This window comes from Pongo abelii, chromosome 18, assembly GCF_028885655.2.
Source record: "Pongo abelii isolate AG06213 chromosome 18, NHGRI_mPonAbe1-v2.0_pri, whole genome shotgun sequence".
NCBI classification, from domain to species: Eukaryota; Metazoa; Chordata; class Mammalia; order Primates; family Hominidae; genus Pongo; species Pongo abelii.
In genome coordinates, this window is record NC_072003.2 from 67,153,420 (window position 1) to 67,172,781 (window position 19,362).

At 48.2% G+C, this 19,362-nt stretch overlaps 1 protein-coding gene across 4 annotated transcripts in view; it reads right to left on the reverse strand.

Moving 5' to 3' along the window:
• Positions 1–1,452: 1,452 nt before the first annotated feature.
• The window catches only part of GFOD2 (Gfo/Idh/MocA-like oxidoreductase domain containing 2), a 51,257-nt gene continuing 33,347 nt past the window's right edge, over positions 1,453–19,362 (reverse strand). For 3 of the 4 annotated variants that reach the window (XM_024233732.3, XM_054535003.2, XM_054535004.2), the window contains 3 exons: positions 18,995–19,082; positions 12,364–12,709; positions 1,453–2,972 (listed from right to left, as the gene is read on the reverse strand). In XM_024233732.3, the coding sequence (XP_024089500.1) occupies positions 2,074–2,972; positions 12,364–12,622 (1,158 nt within the window). In that variant the 5' untranslated portion in view covers positions 12,623–12,709; positions 18,995–19,082 and the 3' untranslated portion in view covers positions 1,453–2,073. The remainder of the gene's footprint in view (positions 2,973–12,363; positions 12,710–18,994; positions 19,083–19,362) is intronic. The other variant, XM_002826548.4, reaches the window with a different exon arrangement.

Consider the following 19,362-nt stretch of genomic DNA (forward strand, 5'->3'; position numbering starts at 1 on the left):
GCCATGAATCTAGGCTCTGGGGGTTCCCTCAGAGGAACCAGGGTCCCCATTAAAGTAGCTCTGCACTAAGCCCACTGCAGTACCCTCCCAGCACATTCTGGGAACCCGAGTGCCATTCTGGGTTGGCCACATGGCCCTTTCTTATGTGGGAGCATCTAAGTCGGGCTTGTGCTTTCCTGGTCAATTCCCAAATTTCAGAGTGACCTCGACATCCCAGTAACACATGGGAGGACTGAGCTGAGCTAACGGTCCCAGGGACAAGGGGGCAGCCTCTCCTTTAACCTTCGGTGTCCTGCCTGGTGGTGGGTGCTGTCTGCACTTCACCTCCTAGTTCAGGCCAGGCCGAGGCTCCTGCCACAGGGAGGGGGCAATGCCGGGCCCTCGGGTCTGAAGATTCCCAAATGCTGGGAGGAAGCGTGGTTCAAGGTCAGGCTCTGTGGTTAGATGGTCCTGACAGGCTCCCGGCTCCATCATGTACAATCTACAGGAGGCAAGTAGCTTTGCCCTCTGTGCCTCCATTTTATGATCTGAATGATGAGACTATTTACCGTCAGAGAGTGGTTTGGAGATTAAGTGAAATAATAACATACATGTTTGCCCTGAGGGTCAGCATGCAGTAGGCACACTCCAACCCTATCCCTTGTTATTCCCTCTCACAAGGACATCTGAATCCAGGAAACGACAGGAAAACAAGCCTGGTAACTTCTAGAAGAGGTGCCAAGAGGAAAAGGAAGCCCTCCCTGGGCTTTTCTGGCAAGCAGCCCAGGGCAGGGAAGAGAGCGGAAGGTTAGAGAAGGGAACAGAACTTGGTCCAGGCTGAACGATCCTGGCAGGCTGGTCAAAGAAGCAAAGGGGAGGAGGGCATGTCTTTTCTCAACACTGCGCCCCTCTCCCCTTCCCCACCCCCACCTCTGGCAGAGGTGGGTAGAAGGCTGGCCCTGTGCAGAGCACAGTCAAGAGCATGGTGGGTGATTGACCCTCGGGTCCAGCCACAGCTGCTCCATGGGGCACGCCTGGAGCTCTTCCTCCTCCTCCTCACCCTGTGCCTCCTCCCTGAAACCACTCCTCCCCGCCACCTCAAGGGCACTCCAGCAGCCAACACCGTGACACTAAGAACAGAACCCCTCCTGACCTCCAGCCCAGCGAGGCCCCAAACTCTCCCGCTATCTGCTGAGACGGCAGGCCCAGCAGCAGCCCATTAGGAAGTCCTGAGTCCTGTTCTCTGAGGAAATCTTTTCTTCGGAGGCTCCTGGGATTTGGCTACGAGGGAACAGGCAGGAGACGAGGGCTGGCAGGGGCAGCGGCCCGTGTGGCACAGTTGGTGGTGATGACCCACGGCTGGCTCCGAGCTGCTGTGGAGCAATGAGTAAAGAGAAAAACCCCCTACCAGCCAGAAACAAGCCTTTCAGTATTAAAGAAACCCAACCTACCAAACAAAAACCACATGCCATGTCCTATTTTCTGAATTATTTATTAACGTTTCTCAGATGTTCTAAAGCCCTCCCTTGCCTCCTTTGCCAAATCAGGGCCCTCTGTCCTACTTCCAAAGCCCAAGAGCTCACTTACTAAAGGAAGCCCCAGTCCCCACCTGGGAAGGGCCTGCTCACATGGGAGGGCAGGTGAGGGTCCCTGAGGGACAGCTTGTTGCCCTCACTGTTCCTGAGATGCCCCAGCCCAAGAAGGAAACAAAACTTCTCATCATTTCTCCTCGGGCCTCAGCCGAGCTGGCCCCTGTTGTGCTTTCTCACCCTGTTAGGACTGTGGATCAGGCTGAAAGGCTCACCAGAGTAAGCCTTTCCTGGTCTCACTCACTGGCATTGCCATGAGGAGGCCCAGAGGCAGCTCTGCCCTGTGCACGCTGTGGTAACCTGGCAACAGGAACATTTGCCGCCCTGCAAGTCTGAGGAGCAGGTGAGCCGCTGGAGGGGGCGAAGTCCCAGGGCCACCTCTGGCTTCACCCAGACTCATTAAATGAAAGACACTGTCTCTGCTAGGGCCAAGCCCCTGTCCTGTCTGGCTCCTGTTCCCCTCCCTGGTCCCTTTGCCATGTGGCAAAGGAGCCCAGGTGCAGGCTCATAGGTTGTTCCGCTGAAGTGCCTCACACAGGTTCTGGTTGGTGTCAGGCTCCTCCGTCAGCACCTCCACAGCCTCCCACTCCCCGGATCGGCTCGACCTCTTGATGGCATCCACCACGCTCTGCATGTACAGCCCATCCTCGAAGGAGGCGGCCATGGAGACAGGGGCGCGGTCCCAGGTGCGGCGGTCGCCCTGCCCCTGGAAGGACTGGCGCAAGGCCTGCACCATGTAGACCATGCCCTTCAGGTACAGCAGCGGGACGTCCTGGGGCCCCTGCTCAGGCAGTCCCGCACCCACAGCCAGCGAGTCCCTCAACAGCAGCTCCTCTTGCGTGGCAGAGTTCTTCTGCCCATAGAGGTCGGCTCCTCGGGCGACGAGGCGTCCTGCAGAGCCTACCACCATGACTTCATGCACAAAGGCGCCCGGCATGTTGAAGTTGAGTGTCACTGTGCTACACACACCCCCACCCATGAGCATCTGGAAGAAACAGAAGTCATCGCTGGTGACATGCCGGATGCCACGGATGGCAGCGTTCTGCCTCACGAATGTCTTGAGCAGCCCGTGCACCTTCTCGGCTCTCCGGCCAGTCAGGTGGGTCAGCAGGTCCACAATGTAGGTCCCCATGGTGTGCAGGCCCCCGCCGCCCATGAGCTCATCACAGATCCAGCCATAGCTGGGGCTCAGCAGGCTGCCTGAGTAGATGCGGGCATCGCAGATCATCACTGCTCCCACGTAGTGCTCCGAGATCAGCTGCTTCATGCGCACGAAAGCAGGCAGGAAGCGCAGCACATTCCCTACCAGGCTCATGAGCTGCGGGTAGTAGCGCGAGGCTGTCACCATCCGGAAGGCATCCACCGATGTTGCTGCCTTCTCGCAAACCACATTCTTCCCAATACCTAACAATAGGACACAACAGGAAATCTCAAAGTTTCAAGGGGGAATCTCCAGCATGTCCGCCTGCCCTGAGGATTTTGGACTTGTCTGCCTTACAACTGCACAAACTAATTTTTTTCTTCTTTTTTGTAGAGGTGGGGTCTTGCTATGCTGCCCAGGCTAGTCTCAAACTCCTGGCCTCAAGCGATCCCCCACCTTGGCCTCCTAAGTGGGACCACAGGTGTGTACCACCACGCCTGGTTAATTTTAATTTTTTTTTTGTAGAGATGGGGTCTTCCTCTGTTGCCTAGGCTGGGCCCAAGTGATCCTCCTGCGTTGGCCTCTCAAATTGCCACCATGCCTGGCCCCAATTTCTTCAAATAAATCTCTGTCTTAAACACCCTATTGGTTCTGTTTCTCTGGAGAACCCTGAATAACACAGGTGGGCTAGAGAGGTGGGCACATTTCATGGATGTGTCTCTATGTTGTCGTGCATTTATTAGGTCATCAGCTTGGGGCAAGGGAATCTAACCTATTTTCTAGGGGATGGGCTAGTCATAACTCCTACTCTTAGTCATAACTCCAGAGAGGGACCTAAGATTCCCTGCAGATTGTTCTCTGAAAACACTGGTCCAACAAGTTAGAGTGGCCCAAGGCTAGAAAATGCTTGGCTCCGGCAGGAAGGGAAGGAAGTGAGAATACCCTTTTTGCCCTCATACCCATTCTGGGTACGCTGCAGCCAACACGCACCCAGAGCTAAACAAAGCTGGACAAAGCCCTGAGGAGAGTGCTAGAGGATGAGCAGCTGGAAACTGAAGGGATGAATGCTGCTCCATGTTTCAAGATGAAAGCTCGTAAGGATATGAGCAGCCACGAGACACTAACACCTGCAGTGTTCCTGCGAGCTTCGTGTGGTTCAAGTCGAAGGAAATCCTGTGCTAATACCTTAAATAGAAAACTTAGAAAGCCCAAAAAGCAGTATGGACTAGACACATACACAAGTTTACAAGTCATAGTAAGCCAGGAAGGGTAAAGACACCCTGGCAAAAACCCACGAAAAAGCTCTCCAATGTGCGATTGCTTCTCGGAATAAAAGCCAAAGTCCTTACAAAGGCCCCACCCATAAGGTCTTGATACATGATCTGTGTGCTCCTCCAAAATTTTCTTTTTAAAAAAATATTGAGATAGAGTCTCACTCTCTTGCCCAGGCTGAAGTGCAGTCGCATGATCTCGGATCACTGCAACTTCCGTCTCCCGGGTTCAAGCGGTTCTCCTGCTGCAGCCTCCTGAGTAGCTGGGATTACAGGTGCCCACCACCACGCCCGGCTAACTTTTGTATTTTTAGTGGAGACAGGGTTTCACCATGTTGGCCAGGCTGGTCTCCAACTCCTGACCTCAGGTGATCCACCCGCCTTGGCCTCCCAAAGTGCTGAGATTAAGGCATGAGCTGCCATGCCTGGCCACTCCAAAATTTTCTTTTTGATCTCTTTGCCTCCTGTGGTCTCTCGGCTGCTCATCCTGCTCTAGCCACTGAATGTGAGATGGGGGCTGCTGTGCAGAAGGACTTGGGGACTGGGGAGAGGCAATGATCACGAAATGCTGAAGGACTGAGAAGGCAGGGCTGGGTTAGGGAACGAGACTGAAAGCATTACACAGAGCCTATATGCAATGTGGAAAACTGGATACCAAGTCTTGGGCTGGACTAATTCATGTGCTTACCCTTCTAGTTGAAGTTCATCTGGGCAATGTGTACACCTGGACTTCTCCACGGCCATCCAGGCTCCACTCTGACACTCCACAGGTACTTCCTGGTTGGAGGGGCAGCCTTAGGCCTGGATGCCTGTGACCTAGGGCAACCGAGTCAAGAATGTGCCTTCTCTAGGTATGTGCATCTTCAGCAACCATGGTGTTCATCTTCCCTCAGGCCCCCAAACATTTTCTGAATGTTTTCAGATGAGGTAATGGTTAAGACACGATTATTTCTGATGGCTCACTGCAGGGTGCAGCTTACCCTGATGGACCAAGATGGATTCCGTTCACACAGGCTCAGGAGGGGCCAGCTTGCAGCAGAAACAATAGTAACTACAGACAATAAATCTTGCAACAAAAACTAAGAAAACTTTATAGAAATGGCCGATGTCTTGGCCGGGCATGGTGGCTCACGCCTATAATCCCAGCACTTTAGGAGGCCAAGGTGGGCGGATCACCTGAGGTTGGGAGTTTGAGACCAGCCTAACTAGCAGGAAGAAACCCCGTCTCTACTAAAAATACAAAATTAGCCGGGCGTGGTGGCACATGCCTGTAATCCCAGCTACTTGGGAGGCTGAGGCAGGAAAATCACTTGAACCCGGGAGGTGGAGGTTGCAGTGAGCCAAGATCGCGCCATTGCACGCCAGCCTTGGCGACGAGAGCGAAACTGTCTCAAAAAAAAAAAAAAAAAAGAAAAAGAAAAAGAAATGGCCAATGTCCCACATGATGGATGGGCCCCAGGACAACTGACTACCCAGGAAGAGTCAATTACTGGTGCCGGACTCAAGCTTTGGAGCCAGAAATTCCTGTGCTCAAATCTTGGCTCTCTCGCTTCATTGCTAGATGATCTGGGAAGTTTCTAAACTTCCCTGGGTTTTTGTTTACTACTATAACTGTAAAGCAGGATTTTACAGTTACAGGGAAAAAAGGAGGACTAAGGCAACCAATGCAGTATATGTAAAGTACCTGGCTCAGTACAGCTCTGTCAACAGTACATTTTATTACCATCGCCAAGGGAGGGATTCAGCCAATGTCGTAAATACAGAGAAAAAAAGCCCATTGTGACTTGGATTTTAAGACTTGGCTGGGCGTGGTGGCTCATGCTTATAATCCCAGCACTTTGGGAGGCCAAGGTGGGAGGATCACTTGAGTTCAGGAGTTCAAAATCAGCCTGGGCAACATAGCAAGACCTAGTATTTATTTTAAAAAAAATAAAAAATAAGCCAGGCGTGGTGGCGTGTACCTGTAGCCCCAGCTACTTGGGAGGGTGAGGTAGGAGGATCCCTTGAGTCCAGGAGATCGGGGCTGCAGTTAGCTACAATCAAGCCACTGCGCTCCAGCATGTGTGGCAGAATGAGACTTTGTCTCAAATAAATAAATAAATAAATAAATAAATAAATAAATAAATAAATAAAAAGACTCACATAGAAACTACATTTTCCAGGTAAATAATTTTTTTTTTTTTGGAGACAGAGTTTTGCTCTTGTTGCCCAGGCTGGAGTGCAATGGTGCAATCTCAGCTCACTGCAACCTCTGCCTCCTGGGTTCAAGCGATTTTCCTGCCTCAGCCTCCTGAGGTAGCTGGGATTACAGGTGCCTGCCATGATGCCCAGCTGATTTTTTTGTATTTTTAGTAGAGATGGGGTTTCACCATGTTGGCCAGGCTGGTCTTGAACTCCTGACCTCAGGTGATCCACCCGCCTTGGCCTCCCAAAGTGCTGGGATTACAGGCGTGAGCCACCGCGTCGGCCCCAGGTAAATAATTTCTATGTTCTGTATTTTGAAAATCTGATTTAGTTTCTTCTGCCTTTTTTTAAGAGACAGGGTCTTGACCGGGCGCGGTGGCTCAGGCTTGTAATCCCAGCACTTTGGGAGGCCGAGCGGGTGGATCACGAGGTCAGGGGTTCGAGACCACCCTGACCAACATGATGAAACCCTATCTCTACTAAAAATACAAAAATTAGCTGGGCAGGGTGGCGGGCGCCTGTAATCCCAGCTACTCAGGAGGCTGAGGCAGGAGAATTGCTTGAACCCGGGAGGCGGAGGTTGCAGTGAGCTGAGATGGTGCCACTGCCCTCCAGCCTGGGCGACAGAGTGAGATTCCGTCTCAAAAAAAAAAAAAAAAAAAAAAAAGACAGGGTCTTGCTTTGTCACTTAGCTGGAGTGCAGTAGCAGGATTCTGGTTCACTGCAGTCTTGGTCTGGGCTCAAGCAGAGCCTTCCTCCCAGCTTTCCAAGTAGCAAAGACCATAGATGCGTGACAGCATGCCCAGCTGATTTTTAAACTTTTTGTAAATACAGGGTCTTGCTATGTTGCCCAGGCTGGTCTCAAACTCCTGGCCTCAGGTGATCCTCCTGCCTTGGCCTCCCAAAGTGCCAGGATAACAGTCATGAGCCACTATGCCCAACCCATGCTGATTTTATAATGTCTTTTTAGAAAACCAAATTTTCAGGCTGGGTGAGGTGGCTCACAGGTGTGGCAGGGCACAGCTGTAGTCCCAGATACACAAGAGGCTAGGGTGGAAGAATCACTTGAGTCCAGGAGAGGCTGCAGTGAGCTATGATCCAGCCACTGTACTCCAGCCTGGATGACAGAGCAAGACTCTGTCTCAAAAAATAAATAAAATCAAAATGAATACAGAGGAGTTGTTTTATCATACGTACTGTTTATTAGGCCTCTCCGAGAGTCAGGCCAAGCCTGGCCCCCTGGTAGCTCACATCCTGACCAAGCCCACAGGAGACAAATTGGTGCCTCTGGTCAACCCTTCCCCCTCCTCTCACTTCCTACCCCCACCTCTGCCACCTTGACCCTGAAGAACCCCACAGAGCATCTGTCATTTGTACTTACGGGCATCTTACATAGGCCTGAACTCCCAGGATTACAAACCTCAGTGCTGTAGCAAGGAACAAGGCATGTGGCTTGGTAGTCTATGACATCATTCAATCTCTTCAATTTATTGATTTATTTATTTTAATATATATTTTGTTATTATACTTGAAGTTCTAGGGCACATGTGCACAACGTGCAGGTTTGTTACATATGTATATATGTGCCATGTTGCTGTGAATCTCTTCAATTTATGACACTTCAATCTCCTGCTCTTCTTTAATAAAAGAAGCTTTACAACAGGTACTAGCAGGACAATAAAGAACGGCCAGCCAAGTGTCACATACCTGGGATAGGGTGGCCAGGCCCTTGCATGGGGCCCAGCAGGGAGAGTAGCCCCTGACTGCTAGCCCTACTGCTTCTGGAGGGTCTCCAGTGCTTCTCCACACTTGTGGGCCTTCCAGATTAGGGATAAGACAATCACAGTTCTGGGGGTGAATTTTGCCATTTGGCTGCTGAACACATATGGCTGACCAGGGAGGGATGTAATGAGGAAATGAGGTTCTCAGACACCCCACCTGAGAGCTGCCGTTCTGGCCAATTCAGAAGCCTCCTGCTATAATGCCTCACTGCTGGCGACAGAGTGGATACTGCAGTGTGAGGCAGAGAGGAGGTGGGTTGAGAGGAAAAAGGACTTTTATGACTGCTAGGAGTTTGATGGTAATAAAACTAGGATAAGGAATCCCTGTTTCATGCCTCAAGAGGTGAGGAAAGAGGGAAAGACCTCTCTTCTTGAACCTGAAAAATAGTCTGTTTTTGTTTTTGTTTTTTTAGATGGGGTCTCGCTTTGTTACCCAGGCTGGAGTGCAGTGGTATAATCTTGGCTCATTGCAACCTCTGCCTCCTGGGCTCAAGCTAACCTCCCACCTCAGCCTCCCCAGTAGCTGGGACCACAGGTGCACGCCACTGTGCCCAGCTAATTTTTTGTATTTTTGGTAGAGATGGGATTTCATCATGTTGCCCAGGCTGGTATTTAACTCCTGAGTTCAAGCGATCTGCCTGCCTTGGCCTCCCAAAGTGCTGGATTAGAGGTGTGAGGCACTGAGCCCAACCCTGAACAACAGCACTCTTAAACTTAGGGCCCAGTAGTATCAGTGTGGGACTGCAACGATATCTTGAGTTAAACAGGCTCCTGCCGGCTCGCTGTACAGTCTTTGGGTGGCCACGAAAGACATGTCTACCTGAGTTTATCTAGCTCTCCTGCCAGGAAGTCAAGGGAGAGATTAGAGAAGCTGAAATCTGCTGGGCACAGTGGCTCCCACCTATAATTCCAGCACTTTGAGGGGCCAAAGTAGGATGACTGCCTGAGGTTAGGAGTCCGAGACCAGCTTGAACAATACAGCGAGATCCTGTCTCTACAAAAATGTTTTCTTTTTACTTTACTTTTTTTTTTTTTTTTGAGATGGAGTCTCGCTCTGTCACCCAGACTAGAGTGCAGTGGCATGATCTCGGCTCACTGCAACCTCCATCTCCTGGGTTCAAGCAATTCTCCTGCCTCAGCCTCCTGAGTAGCTGCGACTATAGGCACGTGCCAACACGCCCAGCTAATTTTTGTATTTTTAGTATAGACGAGGTTTCACCAGGTTGGTCAGGCTGGTCTCGAACTCCTGACCTCGTGATCCGCCCGCCTCGGCCTCCCAAAGTGCTGGGATTACATGCATGAGCCACCACACCTGGCCTGCAAACTTAGTGTTTTTCTAATGAACCACGGAAGTGCCAAGAATTGGGCACAGAAGCCCACCTTTTAGTGACAGACTTAAGAAAACATTCAACTGTGGCAAAGATGCTGGGGGCACCTTGCACTTAAAATACAATTTCCTGAACCACTTCTAAACTGAAGAATAAAATATATTAGGGCCCTTCCCCTCTCCCCTTCAAGAAATTCATGGGAAAGCTTTAAGGATGAAATTGGAGGTAGAAGATGAAGAACATAGGTCAGACCAAAGCAGAAAACAAGATACCATAAAAAGAGCTGTGATATGAAAAGTATTATCTCTGGAAGGTAAGTCCAATCATTAATTTTAGGAAAAACTAATAATGAGGGCAAGAAATGACCTCATGGCCTTAGAAGTAAGGTAAAAATATAAAGCTCTAGCAAGGAGAGAAAAATCACAGCACGAAGACTTGGTGAAATGTAACCAAGGTGTCATTCCTTAATGTTCCTGGGCCTCAGTTTAATTCAAAATGATTGGATCAGTGGTTCTCAATCCTTCATGTCCACCAGAGTCACCTGCAAGGCTTGTTCAGACACAGCTGGATCCCAGAGATTCAGTAGGTTTGGAGTGGAGCCTGAGAATTTAGATTTCTTTTTGTTTGTTTGCTTTTGAGTCAGTCTTACTCTGTCACTCAAGCTGGAGTGCATGATCACTGCTCACTGCAGCCTCTATCTCCTGGGCTCAAGCAATCCTTCTGCCTCAGCCTCCCAAGTAGCTGGGACCACAGTCACGTGCCACCATGCCTGGCTAATTTTTAAACTTTTTTGTAGAGACGAGATCCCACTATGTTGCCCAGCTGAGAATTCAGTTTCTAACAAGCTCCCAGGTGATGCTGCTGCTGGTGGAGCATACCAAGAACCAGAAAAAAAGCAAGCTTGTTGCCAAAGAACCCTGGGGTTTTCTCTTTCTTCCTTTATAGCTTGGAAATGGTTTCTGTGGGGAACCCTAAAATTCAGAAAGAAGACTGACAGCCTCCAGAGCTCTGGCTCTGGACACACCTCACCTTTCCAGCCTGCATTCAAGCCACAAGGGATGGCAAGGAGTCAAGTGACCATAGCGGCTTGCTTCCCCTTGAACCAACTTGCTGCTAAAGTGTTGACTTGGGTCTATTTCTGAATTCAATCTGGGAGCCACCGTCTGACCTCCCAAGTATTTGGTGACCAATGAATGAATAACTCCAATGTCACACATCCTCAGAGAAAGCTCTCTGGAAGAAACAAACAATAAGGCCAAAACTTACTTGCTCCAAATTGACAACCAGACAGACTGAAGTTCTTTCTCACTTCAATGAACATTTATCCCTCCCCACCCACTGGGCCACAGGTGACAGACACCTTCGTACGACATGCCTCAGAATGAGGGGGAGATAAGTAGCAGACCCTGAGGTTTGCCACCGTGGCAGTGGTCAGGAAGAGTGGAGGACAGCCTCATGGCACCAGTTCCTCGACCTAGAGATCTTCGGCTGCATCAAAGAGACACTTGGCTCTTATCACCTCACATAAACAGTTACTCAGTCAAGTTAAGTATGTGCTAGTTGAATTGTGACTATGTCTTCTGTCATCTACCTTGTAATGTGTGTTATTTCTAGTTGCCTCAATTGGACTATAAAATCTGAAGGCAGGGAGGGGTCCAATCTAACACAGCTTTGAATGTCCAAAATGACATCAGGACAGTGACTGGCACACAGGAGGCATTAAAAAATAATTGAGGCCGGGTGTGGTGGCTCATGCCTGTAATCCCAGCACTTTGGGAGGCCAAGGCAGGTGGATCCCCTGAGGTCAGGAGTTCGAGACCAGCCTGGCCAACATGACAAAACCCCATCTGTACTAAAAATACGAAAATTAGCTGGGCGTGGTGGCACATGCCTGTAGTCCTGGCTACTTGCGAAGCCGAGGGAGGAGTATCACTTGAACCTGGGAGGTGGAGGTTGCAGTGAGCCAAGATTGCACCAATGCATGCTCCAGCCTGGGCAACAAAGCGAGACTCCATCTAAAAAAATAAAATAAAATAATAATAATTAAAAAAAAAACGCTGGGCATGGTGGCTCACACCTGTAATCCCAGCACTTTGGGAGGCCGAGGTGGATGGATCACCTGAGGTCAGGGGTTCGAGACCAGCCTGGCCAACGTGGTGAAACCCTGTCTCTATTAAAAATACAAAAATTAGCTGGGTGTGGTGGGCGCCTGTAATCCCAGCTAGTCGGGAGGCTGAGGCAGGAGAATCACTTGAACCTAGGAGGCGAAGGTTGCAGTGAGCCAGGATTGCGCCATTGCACTCCAGCCTGGGTGACAAGAGCGAAACTCTGTCTCAAAATAAAATAAAAATTGCTGGCTGAATGTTTACTGGTTTGTTTACTTACTAAACTAGGTTCTGATTTATATTAGATAAAGAGAAGAAGTTGACTCCAGTTGACTGGAAAGAGAAGACCAACGGGAACTGCAGGAGAACAGCTCAGCAGGCCATGCCCAGTCAGGGGCAGGAGGTTACCAAGCCCAAAACTTCCCAAGGGAGTGGAGATGTCATGTAAGCAGGCTGTCGACGGATCCTGCCAGGGAAGCCCAATGCTGGCAGAGCCTTCCTGTCCTCCGGCAATACAAGACTGCAGTTTGGCAGGAAGGGTGTGTGCTCACTATAGTCAAACGCTGACAAAACATGGGAAATGGTAGCCTTGCTACACAGCCTCTCCTTCCTGTGGTGCTGTGTGCCCCAGAAATGGGAGAACAAACACACTAGTCACAACCAAATCCCCGCCACCCAGGGCTCTGACCTCTAACTTCACAGAGACAAACTTTACGTTGCCTGAGATGCAACCATCTCCAGCCCCTTGATGGCTGTCTCTTAGAGTATTTCCTTAATTTCTGTTCAGGGATTTATAGATGGGAGGTAGGTTAGGCTATGTCTTTTTTCATGCCCTCCCCAAGCACTGCTTCAGGGACAAGTGATGTCCCAGAGTTCTCCCTGCAGGTGCGAGCCCAGGAAGGAGAGCTCAGAGGAGAGGAGTGACCCTCAGAGGACTGCCCAGAGGGAGACATGATCTGCCCCTGCTGTGGCCTGCCGGGCGTACCTAGAGCCTTCACGGATATCTGCCGGGTGAGTGGAGGGGGGATGCTGATGCACACCAGATCCACATCTTGATGCAGCAAGATGTCATCAGTCCGGCTGGTGTAGAAGGCGATGTTCATCTCCTCAGCAAGCTGCTTCGCCTCCTCCTCAGTCTTCCCCCACAGGGCCTCAACAGTGAACCCTTCTGCCCTCAGCAGCGGGACCAGAACTCGGGCGGAGCTGCCAGTCCCAAACACGCCCACTCCTGGCAGCATCTTCATCCCGGCCTCTCTCTTTACCAACTCATCTCCTCACAAGAGCCTCCGGCATGGATATGATCTTCCAAACGTCCTGGTCAGACATGGCTCCTAGAAGAGCAAGCATTACACTGGTTATCACTGGAGAGGACACTCAGCTGAGGCTACTTTCTTTTTTTTTTTTGAGATGGAGTCTCGCTCTGTCGCCCAGGCTGGAGTGCAGTGGTGCGAAGGCTACTTTCAAATAAGGAAGTAACAAGTTCTCTGCCAGAAAAGCACAAATGAAATATGACTCGAGGCCAGGCATGGTGGGTCATGCATGCCTGTAACCCCAGCATTTCATGAGGCCGAGGTGGGAAGATCACTTGAGGTCAGGAGTTTGAGAGTAGCCTGGGGAACGTGGTGAGATGTCATCTCTAGTAAAAAAAAATATATTAAAAAATAGCCGGATGTGGTGGCATGCGCTTGTTGTAGTCCTAGCTACCTGGGAGGCTGAGGTGAAAGGATCACATGAACCTAGGAGTTCACAACTGTAGTGAGCTATGATTGTGCTACTGCACTCCAGCCTGGGCAACAGTGCAAGACCTTGTCTCCAAAGAAAAAAGAAATACTGTTCCAAGATGAAAAACTACAGAATCTTCTTCTTACATGGAGACTGAAGGATAGGAGGAAAAATGGAAAATGAATAAAGTTGAGTTTAAATCTCTGTTCTGCTACTTAATTTTCTGTGTAACCCTGGTCAAAAGATTCAACCTTCAGGGCCTTAAATGTATAATAAGGGGAGTGATTGATCTTTAAGGTTCCTTCTTGCTATAAAAGTTCATGATTCTATATATGACAAAGAAAAAGAAGAGTGGAGGCCAGGCACAGTGGCTCACACCTGTAATCCCAGCACTTTGGGAGGCCAAGGCGGGTGGATCACCTGAAGTAAGGAGTTCAAAACCAGCCGAGTCAACATGGCCAAACCCCATCTCTACTAAAAATACAAAAAAAACTAGCCAGGTGTGGTGGCAGATGCCTGTAATCCCAGCTATTCAGGAAGCTGAGGAAGGAGAATCATTTGAACCCAGGAAGCGGAGATTGCAGTGAGCCAAGATCACACCACTGTACTCCAGCCTGGGCGACAAGAGTGAGACTCTGTCCAAAAAAAAAAAAAACAAAGAAAGAAAGAAAGAATGGAGGCCGGGTGCGGTGGCTCACGCCTGTAATCCTAGCACTTTGGGAGGCTGAGGCAGGCAGATCGCTTGAGGTCAGGAGTTCGAGACCAGCCTGGCCAACGTGGTGAAACCCCATCTCTACCAAAAATATAAAAAATTAGCTGGGTGTGGTGGTGCAAGCCTGTACTCCCAGCTACTCGAGGGGCTGAGGCAGGAGAATCACTTGAACCTGGGAGGTGAAAGTTGCTGTGATCCGAGATTGTGCCACTGCACTCCAGCGTGTGTGACAGAATGAGACTCTGTCTCAAAAAAAAAAAAAAAAAAAAAAGAAAAAGAAGAATGGAAAACAAAAACCAGTTCAAGAGGAAAGTGAAAGAACTAATTGCTATACAGATTAAGTATAATTAAAATTTTTATGGTAGCAAACATAGGAAAATGCTCACTAGAAAAAAAAATACCAAAAAACTTTTTTCATCAAACTGGCTAAAAGAAAAAGTATGCTTAAAAAGATTTTATTAGGCCGGGTGCGGTGGCTCACGCCTGTAATCCCAGCACTTTGGGAGGCCGAGGCGGGCGGATCACGAGGTCAGGAGATCAAGACCATCCTGACTAACACAGTGAAACCTGTCTCTACTGAAAAATAGAAAAAATTAGCCGGGCGTGGTGGCGGGCGCCTGTAGTCCCAGCTACTCAGGAGGCTGAGGCAGGAGAATGGTATGAACCCAGGAGGTGGAGCTTGCAGTGAGCCGAGATCGCGCCAGTGCACTCCAGCCTGGGCGACAGAGCGAGACTTCGTCTCAAAAAAAAAAAAAGAAAAAAAAAAGATTTTATTGGGCTGGGTGTGGTGGCTCATGTCTGCAATCTCAGCACTTTGGGGGGCCAAAGCAGAAGGATTGCTTGAGATCAACAATTCAAGATCAGCACAAGCAATGTAGTGAGACACCCATCTTTACTAAAAAGAAAAAAAAAATTAGCCTGGCATGGTGGCACATGCCTGTAGTCCCATCTATTTGGGAGGCTGAGGTAGGAGGATCGCTTGAGCCCAGGAGTCAAGACTGCAGTGAGCTATGACAGTGCCACTGCACTCTAGCCTGGGCAATAGAGTGAGACTGTCTCAAAAAAGGAAAAAAGGTTTTTTTGTGTACAGATATTTACTACAGCATTGGCTATCATAGTGAAAAACTGGGAGACAATCTAGATGTCCAAAACAAGTGGGTTAGATAAAGAATGCTGTGGAGCTACTGAAAACCATGAAGTAGAAGACCCTCAATAACCTGAAAGACATTCACCACATTGTCACTGAAAGGAGAAAACACACACTATCAGAAGTATGGATTTTTTTAAAAAAAAGCATACAAAAGAAGTATAATAGGTATGAGTATATATATATATAAGGATATCTGTAATATATCTATAAAAATATCTCTATTCAATGCTGTAGAAGAACTATTCAATGCTACAGAAGGACTAGAATACTCCTGAATTTATTGATTGCTGAGGTTGATGGGATTATGAATGATTTTTATTGTTTCTTTTCAATTTTTGAACTTTGCCAAATTTTCTGAGACATGATTATGTCTTATTCATTGTAGAGTTTTTCTTCTGATCACAAGGGTTATACAATAAAGAACAAAACCAAATAAAAGTACTTTGCTTGGGATCAATGTCATGTGGGAAAACCAAGATGAGATGTAGGTGTGCTCAGAATATCCGGGTTCCCCATCCAACATTTCCCTCAGCTAAACCAGCAGTTCCCCACTCCATATTAGCATCACTGGTAACCCTAGACCCACTGAAACAGACAAGAGTGATGTGGGCCACATCACCATCATTTTCTTTTTCTCTTTTAAAACTTTAATGTAATTTTTAAAATTGTGGTACAATATACGTAAAATTTACTTTTTTTTTTTTTTTTTCTGAGACGGAGTGTCGCTCTGTCGCCCAGGCTGGAGTGCAGTGGCACGGTCTTGGCTCACTGCAAGCTCCGCCTGCCGGGTTCACGCCATTCTCCCTCCCGCCTCAGCCTCCCAAGTAGCTGGGACAACAGACGCCCCCCACCACGCCCAGCTAATTTTTTTTTGTATTTTTAGTAGAGACGGGGTATCACCATGTTAGCCAGGATGGTCTCAATCTCCTGACCTTGTGATCCGCCTGCCTCAGCCTCCCAAAGTGCTGGGATTACAGGCATGAGCCACCGCGCCCGGCCTACTTTTTTGTTTTCTTTTTAAAGACAGAGTCTCACTCTGTCGCCCAGGCTGGAGTGCAGTGGCACAATCTTGGCTTACTGCAACCTCCCCCTCCTGGTTTCGAGCGATTCTCCTGCCTTAGCCACATGAGTAGCTGGGATTACAGGTGTGTGCCATCACCCCTGGCTAATTTTTGTATTTTTGGTAGTGATGAGGTTTTGCCATGTTGGCCAGGCTGGTCTCGAACTCCTGAGCTCAAGCGACCTACCCACCTTGGCCTCCCAAAGTGCTGGGATTACAGGCGTGAGCCACCATGTCCAGACCATCTTAACTATTTTTAAGTATATACATCAGTGGTATTAAATACATTTACAGCTGGGCGCGGTGGTTCATGCCTGTAATCCCAGCACTTTGGGAAGCCAAGGTGGGTGGATCACCTGAGGTGAGGAGTTTGAGACCAGCCTGACCAACATCGTGAAACCCCATCTCTACTAAAAATACAAAAATTAGCCGGGCGTGGTGGCGTGTGCCTGTAGTTCCAGCTACTCGGGAGGTGGAGACAGGAGAATTGCTGGAACCTGGGAGGCGGAGGTTGCAGTGAGCTGAGATCAAGCCACTGCACTCCAGCCTGGATGACAGAGCAAGACTCTGTCTCAAATAAAATAAAATAAAATAAATAAGTAAATAAATAAATAAATACATTTACATTGTTGTGTAACCATCACCACCACCCTGGTGATGGTTACTTCTGTAACTCTTTCCACCTTGCAAAACTAAAAACTCACTAAATAATACCCATTATTCCCATTAAATAATAACTTCCCATTCCCTCTACCCCCACCCCAGCCCCTGGCAACCATCATTCTATTTTGTCTCTATGAATTTGACTACTTTAGATACCTCATCTAAGTGAAATCATGCATTATTTGTGCTTTTGTGACTGGCTTATTTTGGTTAGCATAATGTCTTCAAGGTTCACCCTTACAAACCTTGTAGCATATGTCAGGACTTCCTTCCTTTTCAAGGCTGAGTAATACGCCATTGTATGGCTGATCCATTCCTCTATCAATGGACATCTGGGTTGCTTCCATGTTTTAGCTACTGTGAATAATACTGATATGAACATGGTGTACAGATATCTCTTCTAGACTCTGCTTTCATTTGTTTGGGGCATATACCCAGAAGTGGAATTGCCGGGTCATGGTAATTAAATTTTTAATTTTCTGAGGAACCACCATACTGTTTTCCACAGTGACTGTACCATTTTACATTCCCTCCAACAGTGTGCAAGGCTTCTGATTTCTCCACATCCTTACCAACCCTTGTTATTTTCTGGTGTTTTTTGTTGGTTAGCCATTCTGATGGATGTGAGGTGACCATTATTCACCTTTTTTTTGAGACAGAGTCTTGCTCTGTCACCCAGGCTGGAGTGGAGTGGCACTGGTCTTGAACTCCCGACTTCAAGTGATCCGCCCACCTCGGCTGCCCAAAGTACTGGGATTACAGGCGTGAGCCACCATGCCTGGCCTCATCATTCACTTTTATCGTTCACTTTTAAAGCCCCTCAGGTGATCCTAGTGTGCAGCCACCAGCTGAGAACCTCTGAACTATGTTTAACGCATGTGAAAAATTATCTACATTTGGAGCCATAACAAAATGTCCTGTTTGTCATATGTACACTTTCCTGAACCTTCTCACCCTCTGTACTATGATTAAAAGGACAAATCTGTCATTAAGAGGGAAAAATCTCTAACACAACTATTTTAACTTCTATGTATTACCTTCAGTAACATCATTTTACCAATAATTTTATAAACACCATATGGTCCCTTTGTTTACCAATTACATTTATTGATTCTTTTTTGAGATGGAGTCTCACTCTGTCATCCAGGCTGGAGTGCAGTGGCACAATCTCAGCTCACTGCAACCTCCGCCTCCTGGGTTCAAATGATTCTCATGCCTTAGCCTCCCGAGTAACTGGGACTGCATGCATGTGTCATCATGCCTAGCTAGTTTTTTTATTTTTTAGTAGAGATGGGGTTTCACCATGTTGGCCAGGCTGGCCTTAAACTCCTGATCTCAGGTGATCTGTCTGCCTTAGCTTCCCAAAGTGTTGGGATCACAGGTGTGAGCCACTGTGCCTGGCCTATCAATTACCTTTAAAAAGCTAACTACTCCTGATCTTGGTCACTATGACAATTTTTATTTTGAGACAGATTCTTGCTCTGTTGCCCAGGCTGGAGTGCAATGGCTTGATCATGGCTCATTGCAGCCTCCACTTCACAGGCTCAAGGGATTCTCCCACCTCAGCCTCCCGAGTAGCTGGGATTACAGGTGCACACCACTGTGCCTGGCTAATTTTTGCATTTTTTGTAGAGACAGGGTTTCACTATGTCACCCAGGCTGGTCTCAAACTCCTGGCCTCAAGTGATCTGCCCACCCTGGCCTCCCAAAGTGCTAGGATTACAGGAGCAAGTCACACTGTGCCTAGACAAAAAAAAAAAAAAAAAAAAAATTAAGACTCTGTGGCAGGTCCCTCTGCATAGCACAGCTTCTGCTTTCTTTGAGATGACCAACTCCTGGAACTCCTCTCTACCTTGCATCTTCCCTCCTCTGTAAATCTTTTCTGACTGTACCCCCCCAGGAGCTCCTCCCTCTGGACCTTCTATATACTTGCAATAGGAACTAAACTTACTCCTCTTTTGTGTCCTCAGGGCCACAAACACAGCAGGCCCTCCACTGATTAGTGACTGAATAAATTAATGAACTCACTGCGCTCAGTAAAGTGTTTTCTGGATGCGCCTGCTCACTGGTGTCACCAGCTTCTCATGGCCACCATGAGAAGTTGAAAACATACTGGAGGTTCTATCCTCACGTGCTGCTGATAGTGATACAGAATCGTACAGCTGTTCTGAATAAGAAGTAATCTGGCTTTATTTATAATTAAAACTACGCATTTTGTGACTCACAAATTCTACTCGTGTGTGTGTGTATGTGTGTTCCCAAAGAAGTTCTCACAGGGATCCACTGATAAGGGATACAAAGATATTTACCACATCATGTCTGAGGTGCAGAGTTGGAGACAATCTGGGGATCAGAAGTGGGCAGGTAAAGTGTCGGGGATGTACCCACTGGGGTTCTCTGCAAATTAGAAACAATACTAGATGAATACAGTCACATGAATGAACTTGGTAAAAAAAAAGAAAACATAGCAAGCTCTAATACATTATTTATATAAACTAAAAATACACACACAGGCTGAGTGCAGTGGCTCACGCCTGTAATTCCAGCACTTTGGGAGGCAGAGGTGGGCGGATCACCTGAGGTCAGGAGTTCACAACCAGCCTGATCAACATGGCAAAACCCCATCTATACCAAAAAATAAAAAAATTAGCTGGGTGTGATTGTGCACGCCTGTAGT